We start from the raw sequence: 26065 nt of genomic DNA on the forward strand, positions 1-26065 counted from the left end.
ACACTATTATTGAGCCCTGAGTGACTCCGGTTCCCCATATGGGGTTTAGTAACCTAATTGAAACCAGGGTGCGAGAGTGAGAGAAATGCAACACCTTCGTGAAATAGCAAACATAGTTTTATATATTTTTTAAAAATCACATCAACCAAAATAGCAGATCGACAAGCTCACAATGTGATGCCCTGTGTGGCATTGTGAGCTTGTCGATCGGCTATTTTCAGCGAAAGCTTAACCCACAATAACAGAACACAGAAAATACACTGGTTCTGAGCCCTGAGGGACTCCGGTTACCCATATGGGGTTTAAAACTTATGTCCAAATATTTTTCATATAACTGGTATAGCATGCAACAGATTTTGACACGCCCACTCACGGGCACTGCATGTTTTTTTTTGTTTGTTTTTTTTGTTCTCGTTAGCGCATGTTTTATTATAATGGTGGAGCTGCACGGGCGGTGCTCTGCGTTTCAACCGAGACATATTGTTGTGACACCGCCCAAACACAGCGTCCCGCAAGTCAAAACGACGCACTCCCAGCGTTGCCAGATCTCTCTCGAAATAAGCAACCTATGGGGATACGCGGACAATTACATATTAATGTGTGGGGGGGTCCTTCCTTGACATGAAAATGTTTGAGAACCACTGGTTTAAACGACATTAAGAATAAAGCCCAAATAAGCAACTACACTTTAGAAACAAGCCCTAAACCGCAACCCGCAACAACTACCAATATTTATTATAAGCGACTTTACAGCAAAACAAGCCCAAAGTCACTTATAATAAGCGGACATGGCAACCCTGCGCACTCCTATTACCGTAATTTGGCACGCGCATTTGAGGCCAGATCATGGGCCAAATCCGCGCTCTCGCACCTAGAATAAGATTTCAAGGATGGGTTCAGTGACGACACAAACAATCAAATTTCCTGTTAGTTAGTTTGTTTGATTGATTCATACTTTATTAATAGTTTGCAAATAGTAGCCTACAGTGGTATGATTTTACAATGGTGCTAAAACAAAATGCTCTAGGGGCTCGTTTCCATTGTGGTGCTGTGTATTCAATTCATCAAGACATTAAAAGACATACAATAATATACAATAGACATCACCACCACTAGCAATGCAACGTATACAGTATGTACAGTAAACAGGGGGGGGGGGCATTCTGGTGTTAAGCTTAGATGTCTTTTCTAGGACCCTTTGCCATCCCACCCTAGCATAAGGGGTTAGGTGAGGTCATTAACCTGACCAGTTTGTTTTGAGAGGTCTGAAGCTTTGTTTTTAATGCCTTTGTGGTGCTATGGTACAATGAGTTTTTGATTGAATACTTTATTAACAGTTTGCAAATAGTACAGTGATACGATTATAAAATGGTGCTAAAGGGATAACACAAAAAGCCCTGAGGGCTTGTTTCCATTGTGGTCCTGCAATTCATCGAGACATTTAAAGACATACAATAATATACAAGACAATGAAGACATCATCAACACTAGTAGCAATAAAAATATATATATTTAGGCCTACAGTAAACAGTTGGGGGGCATTTCAGTTAAGTCATAATGACATTTGATGAGTACTTTCATGAATTCAGTACAAAGGACCCCAATGGATTTAAAATCCTCTTAGCAGACCTAGACTTGTATTGAACTTTCCTGTGCTTTTTTTGCACACTGCTAAGTATTCAATCAATCAATCAATGAGTTCTCCAGCTAGTGTCCTCAGTGTATTTCTTACCATATGATTGATCGTTATAATATATCGATTCCTACTGACCACCGAGGAGTTCCTGCTCAAAAATCTTGTTATTTGGTTGACTTTCCTGATTACTTCTGTTCTGTCACAGACTTTGACCACTTTGAGTTTCACTGACGTTCCACACAGAAAAAAATTACAGCGATTTAAAAATGAAATAAGTGTGAAATATGTAATTCCTATTGGGTTAACCTAATAGCCTGGCATGGCCAGACTAATATCACTGCGTAGATGGCTAATTAACCTAACCCATTAAAACCGGGAAAGCATCTGTGTCATTTTAGATTTTAGCGTTGGGTATTCAAAAATAGCTGAACTATACAGCACAAAGCTTGTGTTTTAACACAAATCTTCTCTTCTATTCTGGGGGTCCCTGGCACAAAACATTTTCAGATGAGAGAGTCTGTGGCCAAATCTATATCAATTTGGGGGGTCCTCCCTTAGTATGAAAAAGTTGGAGAACTACTGGTTTATAACATTGGTTCTCAAAGTGGGGTCCAATGTCCTTGGACCAAGGACCCTTGGGGTGGTACCAGGGGGTGTCCAGCTAAATTTCACTTAAACCATACAGAAAATAATTGGCCCATAGAGGTATAAGAATTGGCCTTGTGTGTAATTTGTGCATTTTATTTCCGCCAGGCGGCGCATAGTTTAGACGGCACCGACTCATCCTTGGCGTCGTCGTCGTGATTTTTCTCCCAGCAAATCCATTTACGCTGCTCTACCGTGCTGTAGTAGTAGAGACTAGAGCACTGGAGGCCCTGACCGACTGAGTCCAAGCAAACAGGCTTTTCTGTTCGAAGCTTTCAACAAAGCTTCCCATCCGCCTGCCTATAGCTACTACGACCAGCTTGTTCAACATTCAAACATTATATACACACTAAAAAAAAGGACCGTCGGGCAGGTAGGTAGAAGAATAAGCAGCCGTTTGGGTAAAGAAGCGAAGCATGGCGGATTCGAGCAGCAGTGGTGCGGCGGCCGGAGCCACAGGCTCGGCCAGCGGAGCCGCAGCAGCGGGGGCTGCTGGCACCGCCGCCCCGGACGGGACGACCGGAGCCCCGGGCTCCAAGACGGCGCCGGGGCTCCAGGAGTCGGTGAAGGGGCAGATATTTGACGTCGGACCCCGCTACACCAACCTGAATTACATCGGGGAGGGAGCTTATGGAATGGTTTGGTAAGTTTATTCACTTTCATTCACACCCCCTCCCCTTTCTCTCTCTCTGTTTAGACTAGTTAATAAATAAACCTGGCTATTAGCTGGCTAACGAAGGGGTTTGGGTCAGGGTTGCCATGTCCGCTTATTATAAGCGACTTTGGGCTTCTTTTTCTGTGAAGTCACTTGTAAATATTGGTGATTGCATTTTTTGGGCTTGTTTCTAAAGTGTAGTTGCTTATTTGGGCTTGTTTCCCAATGTTGTTTAAACCAGCGGTTCTTAAACGTTTTCATGCCAAGGACCCCCTAATTAACATGTATTTGTACACAGACCCCCCCCCCCATATGAAAATATTTTGTACCAGGCCCCCCATACAAGATTTGTGTTGTGTTTCAAAATTACCTCTTTATTCAAGATTATTTTTTTCTTTTTTTGAAAATAGCAGATCTACAAGCCTTATAGTCGCTTCTTTGGGGCTTGTTTTCATAGATCCTAGTTGCTTATTTCTCTCGCAAAAACTGGCAACACTGGTTTGGGTTTGGTTGGTCAAATGTTGTTTTAGGTTCCAATCTGGTGCTGTTTGAAGACAGTCGACAAGCAATGAGACCCAAGCATGAACATTACCCCAACTGAACAATTTGGGCAAACATCTAAAGCAGTGTTATCATGAAGGCTTCAGCCCAGTCATAATTGTGGAAGAAGAAGCAAGCAGCAGGCTAATAGACGTTAGCTGCCACTAAAGCTACAGGCGTGGCTATACGAGCCTGTCAGAACATACAGGAAACTGACAGTGTTGCCAGGTTCTGCGAGAGAAACGAGCAACCCGTTCTATGAGAACGAGCCCAAAAGAAGCAACTGTAGGACACATGAGCAATTTAAATCTATATTCATCAGCTATTTTGTGGAAGAAGCAGCAAGCGGCAGGCTAATAGACGTTAGCTGCCACTAAAGCTACAGGCGTGGCTATATGAGCCTGTCAGAACATACAGGAAACTTGACAGTGTTGCCAGGTTCTGTGAGAGAAACAAGCCACCAGTTCTATGAAAACAAGCTCAAAAGAAGAGACTTTAGGCCACATGAGCAATTTAAATCTATATTCATCAGCCATTTGAAAATAGCCGATCTACAAGCTCACAACGCATTGCGATGTAGATCTGCTATTTTGAAAGAATTCTGGGGGAAAGGTGATTTTCTTTTTAATAAAAAACAAAAAACATTTAAACACAAATCTGGTATGGGGGTCCCTGGCACAAAACAAAATACATATTCATTTGGGTGGTCCTTGACATGAACATGTTTGAGAACCACTGGTTTAAACAACATTAGGAGCCCAAATAAGCAACTACACTTAAAGAAGAAGACAGAAGAAGACAAAAAAAACGCAAACTACCAATATTTACAAGCAACTTTACAGAAAAACAAGCCCAAAGTCGCTTATAATAAGCGGACATGGCAACTCTGGAAACTGATTGCGCAGGGCAGAGTTTCATATCTGGCGAGGATAATCTGCTGCGGATGTAATCTTTTGACCGCAAGTCGCAAGAAGAAGGTGTTGTTGATCTTGTGTACACGCCCGTTGCATTTCCTCGTCAGTGATGTCCCTATTTGATAGGATTTTGGAGATGAATGTTTGATCTGATGATCACACAACATGTCATGAATCCTCATGCAAGCTAAATTGTAGCTTGTATACAAGCTTGTCACAATTGTCAGTTGTGACAAGGCCCTTCTTCTCTCAACGTTCTTGCAGTACATGTATTAAAGATCGTTGGGAGGATGCTGTTGGGCAACCTTATTGCATTTGTTTTCACTGCCAAGCCATTGGCATCTAAGCAGCTGAGGGTATGGCAGCACTGCGGAACCAGGCATGTAGTGTGAGAGCCAGTGGTGGATGGTAATGGTAACTAAGTACATTTACTCAAGTACTGTCCTTAAGTAAAATCTTGAGGTATTTTTTTACTTTACTGGAGTATTTCCAATTTCAGTGCTTTTACTTCTACTCCACTACATCTCAGAGGCATTTTTCTTTACTGCACTACAATTTGAAAACTTTACTTAGCCTACTTTGAAGATTTACTAACCACTTTCAGGCCTATATATCTCAGCTATTTGAAAATAGCCGATCTACAAGCTCACAACGCGTGTCGCAGATTTCATTTTAAGAACTTGAAATGGGACATTTTGCATAATGAGTACTCTTACTTTTGGTACTTTAAGTAAATTTGATGGCAATACTTTTGTACTTTTACTTAAGTAAATTTAGAAATCCAGACTTTTACTGTGTGTTTCTACATTAGTATTGCTACTTTTACTTAAGTAAACAATTTGAGTACTTTTTCCACCACTGTGAATGGTACAGTTGAGAACACAACATGCCCACATCCACACAGGAGCTCTACACTGTAGTCTGTTGAACATCGTTCTCTGACGAGGTGGGGAAAAAAAGGAACGCAACGCCATCGTAACACAAACACTTGGTTTTAGAACACAAAAGAACATACTACTTGTCCTTTTGTCATGTCATTCTGATCAACACATTCTGATCATAATTTCCTTTCTAATTCTGGTTAGATTGTCTTCTCAAAGTCACTAAAGCAAGTAATCATTAATCAACCATAAAAACCACGTACCTGGCTACCGATCTATCTAAATCCATCCTACACGTGATGGTTGATTAGTGGATTGTTTACAGTGGAATACAGTACTACAATAGTAGAGAATAGTGGCACACACAGTCCATATCGCCAGGGTAACAAAAAAATACTTTAGTGTCAATATTGACAAATATCCCTTGGCTGTAGCAATAATTCATTTGACTTGTTTTCATTTGACTGGTATAGTATCTCCCATCAGGATACATGAAATGTATTTGTAGAAGTAGCCCAGGTGCACAGTTGAAACATGGAGCATGTTGTTCATGACGCATGTTGTCATCTCTATCGTCATTCTCTACTGACTTGCACTGTTTTAGGTTGGACAAAAATAACAACTGTAATTTCTCCAGTGATATTGATGCACCAATCTTTCTTCTGCGTAGGAAAAATGTGTGACTTGTTCTTTTTTCTTTCCCCCCCGGCCAGTCACAATACAGCACTGCTTCTCATACATATTCATTTTCAAGGACCACCAGTTGGATATGATTTTTTTCATCTCTGGGACCCCAGTCTACCGTAAACTCTGTGTTAATTTAACGCTTGAGAATGTGCAAATAGAACCAAATGGACTTTACGGGTCCATTGGGTGCCAAAACAGACCCGTAACTCCGCAAGGATCCCTGGGGGTCCCCTCGCTGCACCTTGCTTTTGAGAACCGCAGCCATACAGGAAGTATGTACTGTAATGGGTCTTTAGCATTGAGGAGAGACTAGTGAACCTTTTAGAAGCTCTGTTAAATCCACCCCTGTCTTGGGGCATTGTTGGCGCATCATCCCTGGTGCAGTTGTGTAACTTGAGCTCCTCTCTCTGCCTTCCCGTCCCGCACAGCTCTGCCCTGGACAACGTGAACAACGGCCGCGTGGCCATCAAGAAGATCAGCCCGTTTGAGCACCAGACATACTGCCAACGCACGCTGCGGGAGATCAAGATCCTGCTCCGTTTCCACCACGAGAACATCATCGGCATCAACGACATCCTCCGGGCAAGACGCATCGAGTGCATGAGGGATGTGTATCCTTTTTGCTCATTCATTCGCTGAGAGGGTGTGACTTGTGCGTGCGTGCGTGCATGTGTATGTGTACTAGAGTACTGCTTCCCAAACAGTGGGTCGGGAGCCATGTTTGGGTCGCGGATGAATTTTTTAAAAGTAAATATCCCCTTTTTTTTGGTTCCTATATATAAAAAAAAAAGAAGAAAATATTATTTCAAAAGATTAAAAAGTATTTAATTAAAGGACATAGAAAAATCGTATTTCCATAAATAGAAAAATAAAAAACAGTTTAAGAAGTAGTGAAAATAGCCGTTCCACAAGCTCGCAAAGCGGCGCCTTGTGAGCTTGTAGATCTGCTATTTTCACAAGTCCTGTGCAAATGTCAAATTTCTCTTGGGTGTCGAGCTAAAAAGTTTGAGAACCACTGGATTAAAGAACCCACTGTGTATTCTTTTGAGTGACAGACTGATGGGTATTTTATGTTTCTTTACCACTGAAGTCCTAATATACTTGGGGGGCGAAAATAGCCGATCTACAAGCTGTGAGCAGATTGAGCTTGCAGTTCGGCTATTTCAAAACTTGACATTTTGGATAATTTACCCAAAATGAGGACGGCAGGGGTAACGCGGTTAATTTGTGTTTGAGGGTTCCTTTAGCAATTGTTTACATTTATTTTTCCATTTGTCTGTACTGAGCTGCACCTTGTTATTGTGCAGCAACACAATGCAGGCGGTAATTATTTTTATTAAATGCTTTATATTATGTAAGTCCTTTGTGTGGTTTTCACTAGTGGTTAAAAACTCAGATGAGGAAGAACTCACTAATACAAAAAAAGGAGGAATATTATTTCTCTGGTAGACAGTCTACCTGGCACCCCTACGAATACAAATTAACCAATTGAGTGGAAACCATTGCAACACTGTTGGCTTAAAGTGAGTATTATGTCAAACTGAATGAGCTGTTATCTGCGGGTTAGGGTTAGTTATAAAAATGTATTTTTTTTGTTATCGACAACACACTTTCCAGCTTCTTTACCAAATAGGGGTGCTTTGATAGTTCTGCCACCGATTTAAATTAAACAATTAACGACAACAATTAACAGTTAAAATGGATTTAAATCAGTTTAAATGGATTTAAATCAGTTAAAATGGATTTTGTGACTCGATCAGTGGTTGCCAAATTACCTGATTGGAAAAAACAAACTGTTCTGAGCGAGCTGTGCCATTTTAAGTATGAACATCAGTGAGAAACATATATATAGGATAAAATTGCTTTACTGAAAATAGCTGATGTTCAAGCATCATTGACGCATTGTGAGGATTAATAAATGACTATATAAGCCTACTGAATTGAAGTGTAGTTATTTTCAACACAAGAGCTCGAACAAAGTACTTCATGACAGCAGAGAGGGACTATTTGTAAGCATAGCATTTCTAAACCCTTGTACAGAGATTAAAACTAACACAAGTTAGAGATGTTGTTGTCGCTTGTAGATCAGCTATTTTTGCTTCTTTTTTTTTACGCCGCCATTGTACAACGAAGTATAACACAGGGCGGGGCTCCCTAGGCTGATTTTGTAGTTTGTTCCACTTCAGGTGAAAAACTACAGCAGGGTAAAAATATGTCGGGCTATGTCAGGTCACTGTGTAGTATTAGTACACACAGTGATGTAAGCCAGTGGTTCTCAAACTTTTTCATGTCAAGGACCCCCAAATTGACACTTATTAGCCCGCGGACCCCCATTTGAAAAGATAAGCCAGGGACTCCAATAAGAGAAGATTTATACGGCTTTCTAGCAGTTATTCTCAACCATTTTAATGTCAAGGACCCCCAGTTTGACATGTATTAGGCTACGGACTCCCATTTAATGGCATTTATACCTCTGGGACCCGCATTTATATTATAAAATCAATGTTAATTTAACTCTGAGAGTGTACAAATGGAACCAAATGGACCTGTTAGGGTCCATTTGGTTCCATTTGTGCACTCTCAGAGTTACAGAACCATAAGGGTCCATTTGGTTCCTATCCATCATTTAGCTGGGGACCCCCTGGAACCGCCTCAAGTACCCCTGGGTGTCCCCGTACCCCACTTTGTAAGCAACACAGCTGGAGCTAATCAAATTCATAATGGGTGTGTCAAGATTTTACGTGTGTCAATACTGTATCATGCTTGCACATTGGCATGCCCTTGGCTGTGGACACGCCTATGAAAATCTAACACACTCATTATTCATTTGTTTGGTGCAGCTGTGTTGCTTACTACTCTGCCATGTTTTTAATCTGCTGTAGTTTTTCACCTGAAGTGGAAAACAAACCACAAAATTAAGTGGTTTACACATTTTTTTCATGTTGATTCATTGATATATAACGGGGGGAAAACCCTACCTGAGCAAGGGTAGGGTTTTGCTTTCAATATATTTTGGGTTTATTGCCCAGCCCTGCCTCAGCTCACTTGTGCTTATCAAACAGCTGTTCAAATGATTAGTTTATGATCCACACTTTCTCTGCCCTTATCGCAGGGCTATATTGACCCATGGCCACATTGTTCAGACATAGTGATAGCAGTGACTAGCACTGGCACAGGAGCCAGTGGTTTGTTAGCTCAGCCTGTTGGTGAGTGGCTTTGATTTAGCTGCCCAGGCAGTTTTTTGTTAATGCAATGGTCCTCTTGGCCAGTGAAAAGCTGCTTTGTCCAGTCAAATGGGTTCTGAAAAGGAAGTGTGTGATGCCTTTGTACGATTAGCCCCATTTTAAGGCTAATTTATACTTCGCTGCACGCCCCTTTAGACAATGTCACACGACAAACGTGATGTGTTTTGGTCTAGCGTCAAATTAAGCCTCAGTGCACTAGGGTTTTAGGCCATACCTAATGTGCAACATGTTGCCATTGTACTAACACAACCATGACTCCATGGTCTTCATTCATGCCTAGTGTAGCTCAGTTGGTATGCTCCAATATATAATAATGTATATATTTTTTCTTAGGTTTGATTCAACTCGCACTTGGGTTGATCATATTAACCAACCCGTGTCTGTCCTCCCTATTTTGGGAATGTCGTCATCGGTGAAAATCTTAAAATATTTTCAAACATTTTACAAAAATAACGTCAAATCTTCCGTCTACAAACTTGCAACATGTCACCTTGCAACGCTTTGTGAACTTATAGCTATTCGTTGTACGGAGGTTCCGGTTATGGCGGACAGCTGAGCAGTCGCAACTCCAAACGCTCCGACCGATTTAATTTAGCTATTCGTTGTACGACAAAGTAGAGAGCATTAGTGTTTAAAAGTGATATGGTTATAGAGTGGAGTATATAAGTGTTTTTTTTAGAGATGCCCATCCTCCTGCTGTTACCGTGGTAAAAGATGAGAGGATTTATTTACAAAGAACTGTATGTCAAGCCTGCTTGATACATAATTAGGATTCAGGAATCGCAAATGAATATTCATATATTCCCTATCTGCTTGATGCATATGTATGAGCAGCCTGTTTGGGCTGATGACTGACAGAGGAACCATTCACATCCCACGACAACCTGTAGGCCTACCTCCTGCTTATGAATATTGATGGAGTACAGTACCAGTCGTCGTCCCAAGGAGACACGGAACACCGCCACCTTGCTTTTGTCCATTGTTGCCATGTCTGCTTATTGTAAGCGACTTTTGGCATGTTTTTCTGTGAAGTTGCTTGTAAATTATTGGTGGGTTTTTGGGCTTGTTTGTAAAGTATAGTTGCTTATTTTGGGCTTGTTTCCTAATGTCTATTTTCAAAGTTTGCCTCTAATATTTGACACTTTGGCCAATGGTTGACATTTTGTTATAGTATAGATGATTACTTTTGATGCAGTATTGGTCTTATTTATTATTGTTGTTCATTTTAGAGGTATTAAATAGGTCTTAAAAGTCCTTCAATTGTCACTTTAGAAATGCTGCCATCTGTCAGATCAGATTTGTTTCAGATGTGATGGCACAAATGTGGGTGGAAACCTCATATGTCTATCCATGTCCAAAACTTACTTTTCAAAAATAGCATTTCCACAAGCTCAAAACGAGCCGCATTGCGCCGCGTTTCGAGCTTGTAGATCTGCTACTTTTGATGCTTTTGTGTGAAGCTGTAGTGATATGATCAAGTAGGGGCGTTAATTTTGACAAAGTTGGAATATGGAGATATAAGACATTTCTGCCCCGACAACAGTGATACAGTATATAGCAACAACTAAAATGACACAGAGGCGTTCGCAGCTTGAAAGGTATAACAACGTATAGGTGTTGGTCTAAAACGGGGGTTTTCAACTGATTTTGACCCAGGGACCACCATCCTGACTAAGAGCAATCACAGACCCATAGTGGTAGGGGGTTCATGCACCACAGGGAGCTGGAGAAAATAGCTATAATATCAATACAATATCTAATAAAATACAGTGATTTTGTTTGAATATGATGGAATATGATTAAGGATTACTGTGATTATGGTAAGCTCACATTTCATATCACACACATAATACAGTAAGAACTCCTGTATTAAAGTTTTTAAAAAAAATGTTTATGAATGGCCAGGGACCACCTTCAATACCTATAATACAAAAATAAAATAAAAAAAAATAGCAGATGTACAAGCTCGCAATGCTTGTACATCTAAAACAACACGCATTCTTTCCCGGTTTTAATGGGTTTTTAACTGTGGCACCCCCCCTAGTCTACACATCCTCTTTGTCTTCCTTGACGTGCGGCTCCTCCAGCTACATCGTGCAGACCCTGATGGAGACGGACCTGTACAAGCTGCTGAAGACCCAGAAGCTGAGCAACGACCACATCTGCTACTTCCTCTACCAGATCCTCCGAGGCCTCAAGTACATCCACTCTGCCAACGTCCTGCACCGCGACCTCAAGCCCTCCAACCTGCTCATCAACACCACCTGCGACCTCAAGGTCTGCTCTCCCACCCCCACCCCACCCCACCCCGCCTCCACACGCACGCCCGCCATACACACACCATATACGCCAGTGGTTCTCAAACTTTTTTTCAAATCAAGGACACCCAAATTAACTTTGTATTTAATGCCCACGGAATCTGAAAATATTTTGTGCCACCAAAAGAGGAGATTTTCGATACATTTCTTTTTTTTTTTATAGCCAATGTATAAATGGGCAAAGTGGTTAAAAATGTTGTGATGTTAACTACTTTTGCTGGGGGACCCCCGACCCCACTTAAAGGGTAAGACCACTTTGGTAGAGGTTTGGGTTGTGTAGTTACCTTGCCATGATGTAACTCCAAAGGTGGGCAAGCAATAAAAAATAATTGCTCCATTGATTAGAAATTGATAATTCAAAATATGCTCCTCATTGACTTACATTGTACGGTAAAACAGCTCTCAAAGTCACTCTTTTAGCACATAAATGAACCCAAACGTAGCTGATTCAGACAATATAGAGCATCACCAAACCCAGTACTGTTTGTTTTTTTAATAAAAATGTCAACTTCCTGTTGATTTTACTATTTGAAGATCTGGATCCGGATCCGCCGATCCAGTCCGGGTTTTCTACTTATTAAAAATGGCAAAATCAACAGGAAGTTAACATTTTTATTTAAAAAAAAAACAGTACTGGGTTTGGTGGTGATCTATATTGTCTGAATCAACTTTGTTTGCGTTTGTTTTTGTGCTAAAAGAGTGACTTTTATAGCAGTTTTACCGTACAATGTAAATCAATGAGGAGCATATTTTGAATTATCAATTTCTAATCAATGGAGCAATTATTTTTTATTTCTTGCCCACCTTTGGAGTTACATCATGGCAAGGTAACTACACAACCCAAACCTCTACCAAAGTGGTCTTGCCCTTTAACACATTGCCTGCCAGAGTTTTTTCAGATTTTTAGCTGTTGCCTGCCAGGGTTTTGCCATGTTTTTGGTACCTGTTCGCGTAGCCACAGATTTTTTTCCTCCAGTATGATTGATCCCCAGATGGTTTCTAATCACAGATGAGATTCAGGTGTGGTTTCACAAATGTCAACGAGGTCATTTTGACCTCGTTGACATGTTTGGTTGATGTTTCAATATAGCTCAAAAGCAGTAGTTTTAAACCAAAAAACAAAGTGAATTGTTTGTCCGTTTGAATTTTAACATTGAAGTGAATGGAGCAGCAAATCTTCGAACATTTTTAGCTCCTAATCTGTTCATAATTCGACAAGGGTTGAAATTATAAAAAAATGCAAAAAAAAAAAAAAAATTTTTTTTTTGAAAAAAAATTTTTTTTTTTCCCTTTTTTCCAAAGACGTATATATACGTCATTGGCAGGCAACAGCTGATTTCTAAATGACGTATATATACGTCTTAGGCAGGCAATGTGTTAAGAACCAATGCCATACACAAAAAAAACACACTCCCAAATACAGACCCTTATTGAATCCATTGTTTTGTGGAGGATACAATGCATCGCGCCATAGTGTTGAAAGCCTGGATTCCATTCCGAATGTAAGTGCCAACCAGCCTAGAGCCCACCAACTCTGTATTGGGTGATTTCCACACACATGCATGCACGTACACAAGGCGGTTTACATATCTGCTTGTTCTCTTTAGACCTGATTTGCAACTTGGCAAAGGCAAATTCATCCCTGTGTCCGAGAGGGACTATATTGTCAGTTTCATGATAACTGAATTGTGTTTTTTATCGTGATAAATGATAATTAAGAAATATTACCCGAGAGGGTGTGCGTTATCGTGATTATTGACACGACAGTGATGCGGTCAGTAAACCACCTTGTGTACGTGCATGTGGAAATCACTGGATTCAAAGCAGTTGCCATCAAAATAAAACGTATAAAATGTTTTCATATTGTGGGGCATTTCGCTCTCAAAATAACTACCTTTCTGCGATTATTATCTCTGTTATCCTGGAAATATATGGGGTCTGAGCTTATTTTTATATTTTGATTAGGTGTCCTGTCATGCTCGTTTGAGCAGGGGTAGAGAGCCTATTTCAACCAATCGGATTTCTTGATCGGAACTACCTGTTGTATAATATCGTATAGCATCCCAGCCCTACCATAACGGATACTAATAGGCTACTTGTCTATGTGAACACAGATGTTTGGCTGCCATATTCGATTATTCGTGTAAACCTCAGCAACCACATTGTTGCTGAACTATAAATGCAAAACATCCAGCAAAGTTCTGTCTGACAGAGAGACACTTAAATTGTCAACAAAGCATAAACATAAGCTTTACATGAACCTGGTGAAACTGCAGCAATAAACAAATTGGTGACATTGATTTTGTCTCCAATTGATGCCTCCCATAATCAACTGATTTACTGTTCAACTTTCCCCCCCAAATGTGTTATCCGTCAAATAACTGACCCTCCAGTAGCAAACGGAACCACATTACCCTCGTGTCCCTTTTTTCGGCATGTCACTATAGGCAAACATTTTTAACAGAATTTGAGATGGAGGGTGGGGGGGACTGCATTGTAGAGTAGTGTATCCATTTCTATTTATGATCATTGATAACATACAGTCGCATAGTTATTTATGATACATGAAACTTAGAGTGGGCTTCAAAAGCATTTCTGTTTTACTTTAGTGCAGCTGATATTATCTCATCTCTCGACAAGAGAATCCCAGGAATGTTGTGTATGGGTAAAGGATTGACCTAAGCCTCGCCGTGCATGGCAGAGTCCTACACAAGGATTCCCAAGGAACCAACTTCTCAGTAGTATTATAACGTTGCTGTCGGGGCAGAAACCGCTTATCTCCATATTCTAACTTTTTGTGTCTTAAAAAAAATACATTAACGCCCCTTCTTGATCACACTACAGCATCACACAAAAGCATCAGAAGTAGCAGATCCACATGCCCGAAGCGCGTTTTGAGCTTGTAGATCGGTTACTTTTGAATTTGAATCCTGAAAAGTAACAGTTCTGGACATACAGTGTGAGGTTTCCACCCGATAGATATTATATTGTATTAAATGATAATCAGAAGGTCACCAGCCTGTCTATTCAAAAATAGCAGATATAAAAGCTCATAGCGTGGCACCGAGTGCCGCACTACGAGCTTGTAGATCTGCTGTTTTTGAAAAATCGTGAAAATTTGTGCAAATCTTTGAATAAGTATATATATTTATTCGTAAAATGTTTTGAGAACCACCACCATGCTGTCTGTATCCTAGAGCCAAGAAACAAGAGAATAGAAATCTTACTCCCAGATTTCTTTTTATGTCACAGCAGTGGAAAAAGCTCTACTAAGAATCAAATGACAACATGGAAAACGTGTCTGATATCTAATGGAAATATTTGGGACGTTTTTTCCCTGGAGAAGCAGTGTTGAGCTCAGCTGGCTTGCTCAGTTTACACTGAGCCATCGTCTCTGTCAGGGGAAACCTTGTATGTCCAAATACTTCTCAAGATTCAAATTCAAACACACCTAAGAGTCTGTGGTCAGTTGGCCTCATTTATAGAGCAGCTTGAGCCTGTGTAAGCTGGAGATATCACAGACTAGAACCATGTTTCTCTCTTGTGTTGACAGATGTACAACGTCCCTGGAACTAAATATTTTGAGATTGCGGTCTGCGGCCAAATGCATATAATTGTGGGGGTCCTTGATGTGAAAACATTTGAGCACCACTCGCATAGCAACATGCGCTTTTCAGAACACTGTCAGGATTTAGAAGGAATTTGTAGAATCTGCCTCAGGTCTTAATGAGATAAATTAAAAAAAGTAATAACCGTATAATATTAATTTGATGTTCTTATGTGTCATCACCAGATCTGTGATTTTGGCCTGGCACGGATAGCCGACCCCGAGCACGACCACACAGGCTTCTTGACGGAGTACGTGGCCACGCGTTGGTACAGGGCCCCGGAAATCATGCTCAACTCAAAGGTGTGTGTGTGTGTGTGTGTGTGTGTGTGTGTGTGTTAGTTATAATCTAGCAATAGAAGCGTATTCCACAAACATGAATGGTCTCAGAAATGTCATAAAAGCAAAGGTTAAAACCTCAAATCTGTGATTTTCCTCAACTGGGTTGGGTGTATGTAAAACAGCAGCAACATTAGGTTTAGTATGATGATACTATTCAATTACATTTTCATGTCATGAGATTTGACTTGGCTTTTATTGCATGAGTGTTTGAGCCTGTCTGTCTGCATGTCTCAGGGCTACTCCAAGTCCATTGATATCTGGTCAGTGGGCTGCATACTGGCCGAGATGCTGTCCAACAGGCCCATCTTCCCTGGGAAACACTACCTGGACCAGCTCAACCACATACTGGGTGAGAAGCAACGCACACTCATTCCACTCCTTCACACCACGCCAAGCATTCATATCGTCGATGTCGGGGCAAAAACCTCCTCTCTCCCATGTGATAATGCTTTTTTTTTTCATCAAAAGCATCATTAGTAGCAGATCCACAAAGCTCGAAACGTGGCGCGAAGTGATACATTTTGAGCTTGTCGACCTGCTCCTTTTTGATGCTTTTGAATTTGAATCCTGAAAGGTCACAGTTTTGGACATAATGAGGTTTCCACCCGACAGAGACCATATTGCAAAGAAATGAGAGAAACCATTAACGGAGCACTTCACCCATTTTCAACCACATCGTCATATAATTGGTCCACACTAATGCGTATTATATGGCACCATTTCCATCTGCTCACTCTCTGCGTCTCGGCTATTGGACAGTGCAGAAACCTGCCTACAAATGAAATCATCGATGGGGATTTCAGGCCAATGACCCTAACCCTATAAAAACGACAGCCTTTCTCTTCCTGTGAAGTTAGCATGCTGAAATGGAAGCCATTGTTCTTGTATTAATTATAAAGTTTGAAATTTAGTTCGAATTTACCAATCCTCTCTACCGATGCCACAACACTCTTCTGAGACACAGAGCGAGTACACAGAAATGGTGCCATCTTATAAATGAGCATTAGCGAGGAGTAGACCAATTATATGAAGCTGGGTTGAAAATGGGTGAAGTGGTCTTTTAATAATGAATTACACCTCACTCATAGATCTACAGATTTCAGTCTATTAAAAGTCTATTTTATTTGTTTAAAATCTCACCGTGATTTCTATAACAGATTTTTAACCGATGAATAGAAGAAAGAAATAGCGTTGCTGTCGGGCAGAAACTTGGTGTCTCCATTTCTCAACTGTTTCTTTTTAAATAAATTAATGTCCTACTTTGTCATAATACAATGTCACACAAAAGTAGCAAAAATAGCCGCTGTACAAGCTCACAACTTGTCGTGATGAGATGCGTTGTGAGCTTGTAGAGACCGGTATGCTAGCTTTTCTATTTTTGACACAACCAAATTAATTATATTATCCTATTTATAGACCCACACCGACCCCTTCATCCACATGTCCAAAATAATTATTTCTGGTATTCCCCGACGTTAGTTTTCTTAGTTGTGAGATCACAGAAAAGCAGTGTTTTACGAATGATTGGGACGTCCGTCTGTCTTTTTTTCTTCTTTTTTCTGTGCATCGCTTACCTACGGAGGCCGCTCTAACTGTACTGTAGGCAATGGGATTCTATATGGATACGTACTCGTACTCCAAGCAATTTCACGCACTGCTGTCACGCTCACCGATGCAGTGACCAAGGACTGTAGTCCATGGTAACAGCAAGCCCTCCGCCTTCCACCACTTTCTCACGTTCCAACTTTTGCATAAGACATGTCCAGCACTTGACTCGTCGGCAGGGTTATCAACTTCACTAAATCACTCCCACGCTGAACTTTTATTCCTCCCTTCTTTAAAAAAAAGAATCGTCTGTTGTCAAGTTTCTCTCACTCTCACTTAAGCTGTCTTTGCGTCCACTAGTCCGGGGAAATGGAAGGACCCCAGATGCCGGAAATGCTTGTGTAGTAGGCGGCTAATTTGAAAAATGGAAAATGACTTCATATTAAAATACCACAAACGCTTCCTGAGATTTCGTGCTTTTTAAAAGATATAATATAGATCTATAATAGGCCTATAGATGGATGTCATTAATATTTTCCGCTTTATTTCTCCCACCCAAACCCAATCCGCTATTATTTAATATATACATTTTTATGACTCAAATCCACCCAATCTGTGCTTATCCGCTGCTAAAACCGCGACCCGTGCATCTCTAATGCCCACAGATGTTAGTGAAGGTCCAATTTGAACCCAGGAGGTTTGATCCCAGGTATTCCAGGTGCGTTATGCTGTCAGTATTGTAACGAATGCGTTGTTGGTTGTATGCAGGTATCCTGGGCTCTCCCTCTCAAGAGGACCTGAACTGCATCATAAACATGAAAGCCAGGAACTACCTGCAGTCTCTGCCTGAGAAACCCAAGATTCCCTGGGATAAGCTGTTCCCCAAGGCTGACTCTAAGGGTATGGACGCACGTTAAAACATTTAAAAGATATTCAAAATGTTCCATTTAAAAAAAGAAAAAATCTAATGTTTTCAAAAATAACCTATACCCAAACTATATATTTTCCTAATTGTAAACCCAGCTCCACACATCTATTTTAACCATAAAACAACCATTTCTCTTGTGAGGACCAGAGAAGTGGCCCTCACAACGTCCACTTCTACATGTGGCCCTCAGAAGTGTAATGATGCAAGTGCACACACACACACACACACACACACACACACACACACACACACACACACACACACACACACACACACACACACACACACACACACACACACACACACACACACACACACACACACACACACACACACAGTGCTTTTGATATGAGGAATTTGTTTCAAAGCTATGGTGATTTACAGATAATGTGGTATAACCCACAGTGCACTGCAGAGGGCGCTGTCTAGCCAAGCTTGAGTCGTGTCATAATAATAACTGTTGGGTAATGTAATGGGTTAAAGCTGCAAAGCTGTTGGGAAGCTCAGATCAGATCTTTGGTTTACTTTTTATTTATTTTTCTCCCAAGTAGGTTTGTTACCGTTTAGAACGGGTCGGGACCCATTTTTGGATCACACAACCATTTTTATGGGTTGCGTGTTAGGTGTGTTAGTGGTGGAAAGTAACTAAGGACATGTACTCAAATACTGTACTTACGTACAATTTTGAGGTATTTTTTTTACTTTACTGGAGTATTTCCAATTTTAAGTACTTTTACTTCTACTCCCCTACATCACAGAGGCAAATATTGTACTTTTACTCGACTACAATTATTTGAAAACCTCAGTTACCCGTTACTTTTGTATATTTGTATTATTATTACAAAACATATGAAGTGGATACATGGAGACGTAGGATACTCTTTGTACCAGGTGTATTGACGGAAAGACACGAGTCCAGGCGGATCTTCAATCAATCTTAGTGTACTTGCGAGCAGTCGGGTTACAACAGTGTAGCAGACAATGCTCATGAGCTCATCTCCGTTCAATTCTCCTTACTTACATCTTTACTCCTTATTTATACACTTTTCACCTGACTCAGTCGCTTTGGTCAGGCCCCCTCCTTCCTCATCCTTGTCTGGTCATTTCTCAATCTATCAGGCACATAACAACATCTTCCATGTAAATCACCTCTTTTCCGAGAATTTAACCCATTGAGACCTGAAGCCGATTCTACATGTCTCCTAAATCTCAACTGTATTCTGAAAAACGTATGTTTCTGTATCAGTGGTGCTCAATCTTTTTCATGTCAAGGACCCCCAAAATTATATTTGTATTTGGCCGCAGACCCCCATCAAAATATTTTGTTCCAGGGACCCCCAGAAGCAAAGATTTGAGTTAAAAAATGTTTGCTTTAAAAATATATATATTCAAAGATTTGCACACATTTTCACGATTTTTCAAAAATAGCAGATCTACAAGCTCGTAGCGCGGCACTCGGTGCCGCGCTACGAGCTTGTACTGTATATCTGCTATTTTTGAATAGCCCAAAGTGTAAAATAATGCTTTTTAGCTTGAATCTAAAAATGACACAGTTCCAGGTCTTAATGGGTTAAGAGTTCGCTCTGACATGATATTAATTCCGTAAAATAAGAGTTCATTGGTCTGATTCATTCTTGATCATGACATCATCAAATGTGTACACTTGCTATCACCCTCCTATGGGACCTTCCCTTCCCAGAAATGGACTTCAGACCCTTGCCCTAGTAGCACTGAACTCGGAGTAGCTGCTTCCCCAGCTACTCTTCCTGCATGAGTACTTTTACTCAATATCCTGCTCTAGAGGCCTTCTAAGGGTCTCACCCCTGCATAGGTTTCTCTTCTACATAGGATCTCGCCAATAGGTTTTCTGCCACTACACATACATTACCCACTTAAGCCCTATATACATTTCGGCCAATTGAAAATGGCTGAACTAGTTACAGATACAACCCACCAATACTAAACATGGCTATGCCACCAGACAGGCTATGGGTGGTCACTTTACTCCGGCTTTAATACCAAGAACTAATGTGCTTAAGAGAACAGTAATGTATAGAGCAGGAACACATTGGAATGGGCTCCCGCCACATATAATAAGGATAGACAATAAATCAAGCTTCAAAAAGAAATTGAAGGAAGCCGTGATTAGTAAAATAGTTGGACGTAGATTTAGTTAGCTTGTTTAATGTTTAAACTATGATTGATTGGATATACAATTGTTTTAGTTTTGTTTGTAATTTGTTTTGTTTGTAATTTCTTGATTTGTAAACTACAAAGTAATATACTATGTAATCATTTATAGAATTTATGACGACCGAAATCTTCAATCATTTTTGTTTTGCTTTGTTTTAACTATGTCATGGTAGAATTACATTGTATCATGTTTTAAATTGGATTGTGAAGTGTGAGTACTTTTTAGTTTTGGTATTTTTAACTACATTTTGATACTTTTGTTACTCAAGAACATTTTGAATTCTGGAACTGAGTGTTTCTACATTGCAGTATCGATACTTTTACTTAAGTAAAATATGCGAGTACCTTTTCCACCACTGGTGTTAGGTTTGTGTAAAGGAACACAGTGTCAGGTGTGTGTGGGGGGTCTTGACTAACCGTTGGTTCCGTCTCTCACAGCTCTAGACCTGCTGGGCCGCATGTTGACCTTTAACCCCATAAAACGCATCAGTGTGGAGGAGGCACTGGCCCATCCTTACCTGGAGCAGTACTACGACCCCACAGATGAGGTACACACACACACACACACACACACACACACACACACACACACACACACTTGACTATTTTTTTTTTTTACTGTAACATTAATGCCTAAAGTGAGCTTTCATCTAAATATGAATCAGGCATAACTGTAACCCTAACCCCCTAAACGTACCCTCTAAATACATAACCTGAAATTTCCATTTCAGGTTAGGTATTGAAACTTTCCATTTTATTAACTTTAGGAAAATGGTCCTATTTCTCAAATCTTGCTATACGTAACACACACTGGACCCCATTTTGAGGACCAGTGGTGTAGGCTACTTTAGAGATTTCACATTTTCAGCCAGTTAGTGCACAGTAGGGATGGGGAGGGGGTGCTGGTGGACGGATGTACATTCATGGAAATAATGTACATAATGCCTGTGTGTGCAGCCCACTGCAGAGGAGCCCTTCACCTTCACCATGGAATTGGACGACCTTCCCAAGGAGAAACTGAAGGAGCTGATCTACGAGGAAACGGCTCGTTTCCAGGAAACCTACCAGGGCACATGAGACCCCCAGGTACCCCCTCCCTAACCCTACCATCTACATTACACTACATGTTAACACCCAGGTCCCTCCCTAATCCTACATTACATTACATTACATGTAAACACCCAGGTCCCTCCCTAACCGTATTGCATTTCTTAGTTACGGCACTCAATTCTACATGGCTCAGCCCTTCAGTAACTCTTGCCTTCACTTTATCATACATCGCAGGCAACACACTTTTGTAACATGGTCCTAGAACGCTGATTAACTGTTTAAATCCAGCGTTCTCCACCACTGAAAACTGCGTTGGTTATTTCTTGAGCGCGGGTTGAATAATGTGGTAGTTTGGAATTGTTAGCCGTCATCTTTTTACCAGACGGATGGGGTAATGCAGACTGGACGCTGCGATGCAACACTACAAAGTCATCTGTTGGAGTGTCGGCTCCTTTTTTCCCTGTCGGAAGCATGCGTGCGCATGACGCACAGAGAAACGACAGTGCCTCATGGCTTCCCTCGGACGTGCGCATGTGTGAGAGTAACAGAATGAAATAACACGGGAATCGCGTTACAGCTTGTAGTTTCGATACACTGTATCGAACGTCAATTTCGATACAGAGTATCATGACACCCTTAGTAATTGCCCAAAATAGCAATGCCACGGTTAAAGAGGTTAATAATGGTGCTCAGAACATTGAAGACAGAGAAAACACAATATAGATATATAGATGATAGATGTGTATATAAATAGGACGATATATAGGACTGGAAACATCCAGACGTAATTGAACTAGGAACACCGCGATCATGTGGTAGATAAGCTATCTGGTCATCAACCAGTGCATCACAAAACACACTTTTGGAAAGAAAAGTTGGTTTGATTCTTGGTTTTGTCTTAGTTTTTTAACCCATTAGAACTTAGTTTTTTAACCCATTATAACTGGGGAAAAAAGCATCTGTCATTTTAAATTTTAGCGTTGGCTACTCAAAAATAGCACATATACAAGCTCGCTGCATGTTTGTACATCTGCAATTTTTTTACTTTTTTTTTTTTTTATCTTGAAAGTGTGAAAACTACTGATTTTAGAAGGCATTTGTAGAATCGGCCTCAGGTCTTAATGGATTAATAAATGATAACTCAGGACTTTGCAGACATGCGGGCGTTCAGCCACAGAACAGAACAGATGCTTATCAGACCTGTTTCCTGGCCACCCAGCCCACATTATGTCACTTACTGTAGTCGGGCAGAAACCTTGTATGTCCATATTTCAACTTTTATACGTTTTTTTATGCCCTACTTCATCATACACCACCTACAAGGCACTGCACACCTGGCTCCCCCCTACCTCTCTGCCCTCCTCAAGCCACATGTCCCGCCCCGTCCCCTCGGGTCCAGTGGCGCCGGCCTCCTGGAGGTCCCCAAGACCAGGCTCTGTACCTGGGGCGACAGGGCCTTCTCTGTGGCTGCCCCCTCCCTCTGGAATGCACTCCCCAAACATCCCTCCCTACCTTCAAAACCGCCCTGAAAACCCACCTGATCAGAACCGCCTTTCCGAGTTGACTTTGATTTCAACTTGTTATTTTTAGTGTTTTATTGCTTTTAATTCTTATCTTTTTGAGTTTTTCCTAAAAAAAGTTGTTAATGTTTTGTCCTCTCCCCTGGCCCCCACACACATGTAAGGGTCTTTGAGTACTTAGAAAAGTGCTATATAAATTCGATATTACACACAGAAGTAGTGAAAATATCAGATCTACAAGCTTGCAGGTTGTCTATTTTGACTATTATCATTAATGCTAGTCCATACGGGGGGATGTGCGCTCTCAAAAGTATTTGCAGACTTTGAGTTATGTATGGCCATGGCATGTGTTCCTATGACTCGATCTCTGCCTAGCTCCAACAGTCACTCGTTGTGATTCACAGAGAGAGGTTTTTCTCTGCAGCCGTCAGGCAGGGCGTCCAGGACCCCCAGCGAATGCTCCGTTATATCAATGGGTAAACTACACGCTGACGCTGCTAGTACCAAGAACTGACAGCTCGTAGCCCTGTAGCTAAGTCTACCCGGGGACTGGCCACTGGTTGGGACCGATCAATCTCTGGTGATTACACAAAAACAGGGCAGAAACCTCTTATCTCCATATTCTAACATTTTCAGTTTTTTGGTAAATTAGAGTGGCACACTAAAACACCAAGTAGCGAATCTGTAAGCTTGAAATGTGACGCAAAGCGACGAGTTTTGAGCTTGTCGTAGATCTGCTACTTTTGAATTTGAATCCTCAGTTTTGAACATTTCCACCCGACAGGCGACATTATCTGTTCATTTTATCTGTGCAAAAACATGATGGGATTATGCTGACATTACTCAAACTAGCTTTATGCACATGCAGCTTGTTAATAAGGTCACTGGTGCAAATCTCATGGCTCACTACTAGCCTGTTTTTTATCAAATTAATTCTGAAAGTACATTTCCTTAACCCAGCCTAGATCGGGAGCGAATCTTTGGTAAAAATCTCGTCTAGTGTGAGAGTTCAAAGATCCAGTCTGAACCCTCCCGAGTTGCTCACAGGACTGTCGGGCCACCCGGCCATTTTTTGATATTTATCTGGATCGCTACTGTATGGAACAGCACAGCGGGGGACCGAGAGAAATACGTCCGCTGAACCCGACGCAAGGGATTTCTGTAGGCTATGCAATATGTTATTATTCTGGACATGTGTCATGTGTTAAATGTATCGTTGATAATTTAATACACGTCACGTGCGTGTTTAGATAGTAGGCTACGTAGGCCTACGTGTGCACCACCCAAATGAAACGGTTAAAATGACGCAGTTAACCAAAAGAAAGCTTATTACGTTACTAGCCTACCTACCTGCACAATCAGCCATTCATACAAAGTTGAACGAGGTCGAGATGCATACTATAGCAATATGTTCTTTTTAGCAAGTGACACCCCTGCATGATCAAGTAGATAAATGATGATCTTCATTGTAGCTGCTGCTGCGATATTATGGTCAATGCTGATCATTATATGCTCCACCTTTCATGATTTTTCAAAATGTTGCAATGGAAGTCCCTCTCTGCCATGCCACTGCACAGCAAGTTCAAGCCTGGTTTATTTTTCGTTGCGCAACAGTGTCGAGCGGATAACATTATGCGATATACAAGACCACAAGTGCCGCGGATGAGACGCGTTGTGAGCTTGTAGAACGGCTCTGACTCAATGCTCAAAAATCAGGCAACAGGCCCTATGTGTGTGTGTGTTTATTGCGAGGCGCAGCGCAGGACGGCAGCTGGCTGGCGGAAAAAAACACTGAATTGATTCCCACAATCGCCAGGCAGTGTATCCTCATAAAAAACTTTAAATATGCTTTTAATGGTTGAAAATGTACGTATTGTAATGTTGTGTTACTGTTGTGGCTACTAATAATTATAATATCGCGGAGCCAGGCAGCTTTTTTAATATTATTTATTATTCATTATTGCTGTGTTCGGGCAAGCCCGAGAATCTGGATAGAATCCTGTAGTGTGTGATGCCTTTAAGATTATCTGATGAAATAATCCTATAAGATTATCCTGTAGTGTGTGATGCTACCAGATTTCAAAATAGTTTAAGATTGAAAAAATCTTGTTGTGTAAGGCCAGCTAAGTTAACCTTTTAACTGCCAGATTATTTCTGAACATTTCTAGCCAGTGCCAGAGATTTTTCATTGAAAAACAAAAAAGTACTTAGGAGCAGAGATGAATATTTTTTAAGTTTTAAGTTAAAAAGGAAGTGGATAGACCCCTATATCTTCGATAAATCATATATCCTTGGTCTTTGGGTCAAATTGGAAAAAAAAAAAAAAAAAAAAAAAACTTTTATTTTGAAAAAAAATTCACTTCACGTAGATCTACGCGATTGGCACGTGGCGGCTATAAATAGGTTCACGTAGATCTACGTGATTGGCATGCAATGGGTTAAGGTAGTTATTATGTGCTGTTCCACTGAGCGTATAATACATTTATAAAAATGCTGGAGTGGAAATGTGAAGCGTTACCGATCTTTCTTTTAACACATGGGGTGCCAGCATTTTTTCATAACAACTTACGTTGGGTGCCAGCATTCTCCCCATTGACTGCGCTTTACTGTTTAAAGCTCTAGAATCCACGACGAGCAAATCCATGTAAAAAAAAAGCATCCATTCATTATTGCGACCGTAGGTCGCACTTACTACAGAAAGCTGCTCCAGGTGTCCGTCCGTCACTCCGTCACTCCGTCACACACGTCACACTTTTGCCCTGCTCATATCTCCGCACCCATTGCCCCGATCCATGCCACATTTTGCACACACACTCCTTACCTGCCAAACTACACCCTCCAAGGACCCCCGGAGCTCCAGGGACCCCCAGCTGCCTCGGGGACCCCCAAGTGTAAAAAATGAGCACATGTGGACAAATTACCAAATGACCACCCCAACGGGGCTGCTCACGGGGCATTCCCGGGGACCACCCACTCCTGGTGCTCCAGAACGGATGCAAAAGTGGTGGCGCCCCCAGTGGAGGACCCCCTGCCACTGCAGCTCACATAAAATGCCGTAACTCGGGGGCTTGCCCCCCACAAACAAAACTATCCATTGCCCACACAACTAGGAACCAATCGCCGTTACAGCCCTCTTCTGTATACATGTGACCTACGGTCGCTTATCTCCCGATTAGGGAGTCTTACTGGTATAGAGGTCTCGTACAATCGTGGGGAAAAAATTTAAAACATTCGGAAAACCGTTCCATAGTTGCAGCCAGTTGAAAATAGTCAAAAATACATTGTAAAAAAAAAAGTACACAGGAGCCGAGATACAGGCTTTTGAAGTCAGAAGTTAACCAGGAAGTGGATGGGAGTCT

The 26065-nt window shown here is 41.2% G+C and overlaps 1 protein-coding gene across 1 annotated transcript in view; it reads left to right on the top strand.

Moving 5' to 3' along the window:
* The first annotated feature begins 2474 nt into the window (after positions 1-2474).
* The window catches only part of mapk3 (mitogen-activated protein kinase 3), a 30103-nt gene continuing 6512 nt past the window's right edge, over positions 2475-26065 (top strand). Inside the window, exons 1-8 of the mRNA XM_084072787.1 lie at positions 2475-2924; positions 6387-6569; positions 11291-11480; positions 15315-15431; positions 15705-15819; positions 17784-17915; positions 20575-20684; positions 21094-21222. Coding sequence (XP_083928913.1) covers positions 2698-2924; positions 6387-6569; positions 11291-11480; positions 15315-15431; positions 15705-15819; positions 17784-17915; positions 20575-20684; positions 21094-21213 — 1194 coding nt within the window. The 5' untranslated portion in view covers positions 2475-2697 and the 3' untranslated portion in view covers positions 21214-21222. The remainder of the gene's footprint in view (positions 2925-6386; positions 6570-11290; positions 11481-15314; positions 15432-15704; positions 15820-17783; positions 17916-20574; positions 20685-21093; positions 21223-26065) is intronic.

This window comes from Gymnoscopelus microlampas, assembly GCF_963454915.1.
Source record: "Gymnoscopelus microlampas genome assembly, chromosome: 11".
Classification (NCBI taxonomy): Eukaryota; Metazoa; Chordata; class Actinopteri; order Myctophiformes; family Myctophidae; genus Gymnoscopelus; species Gymnoscopelus microlampas.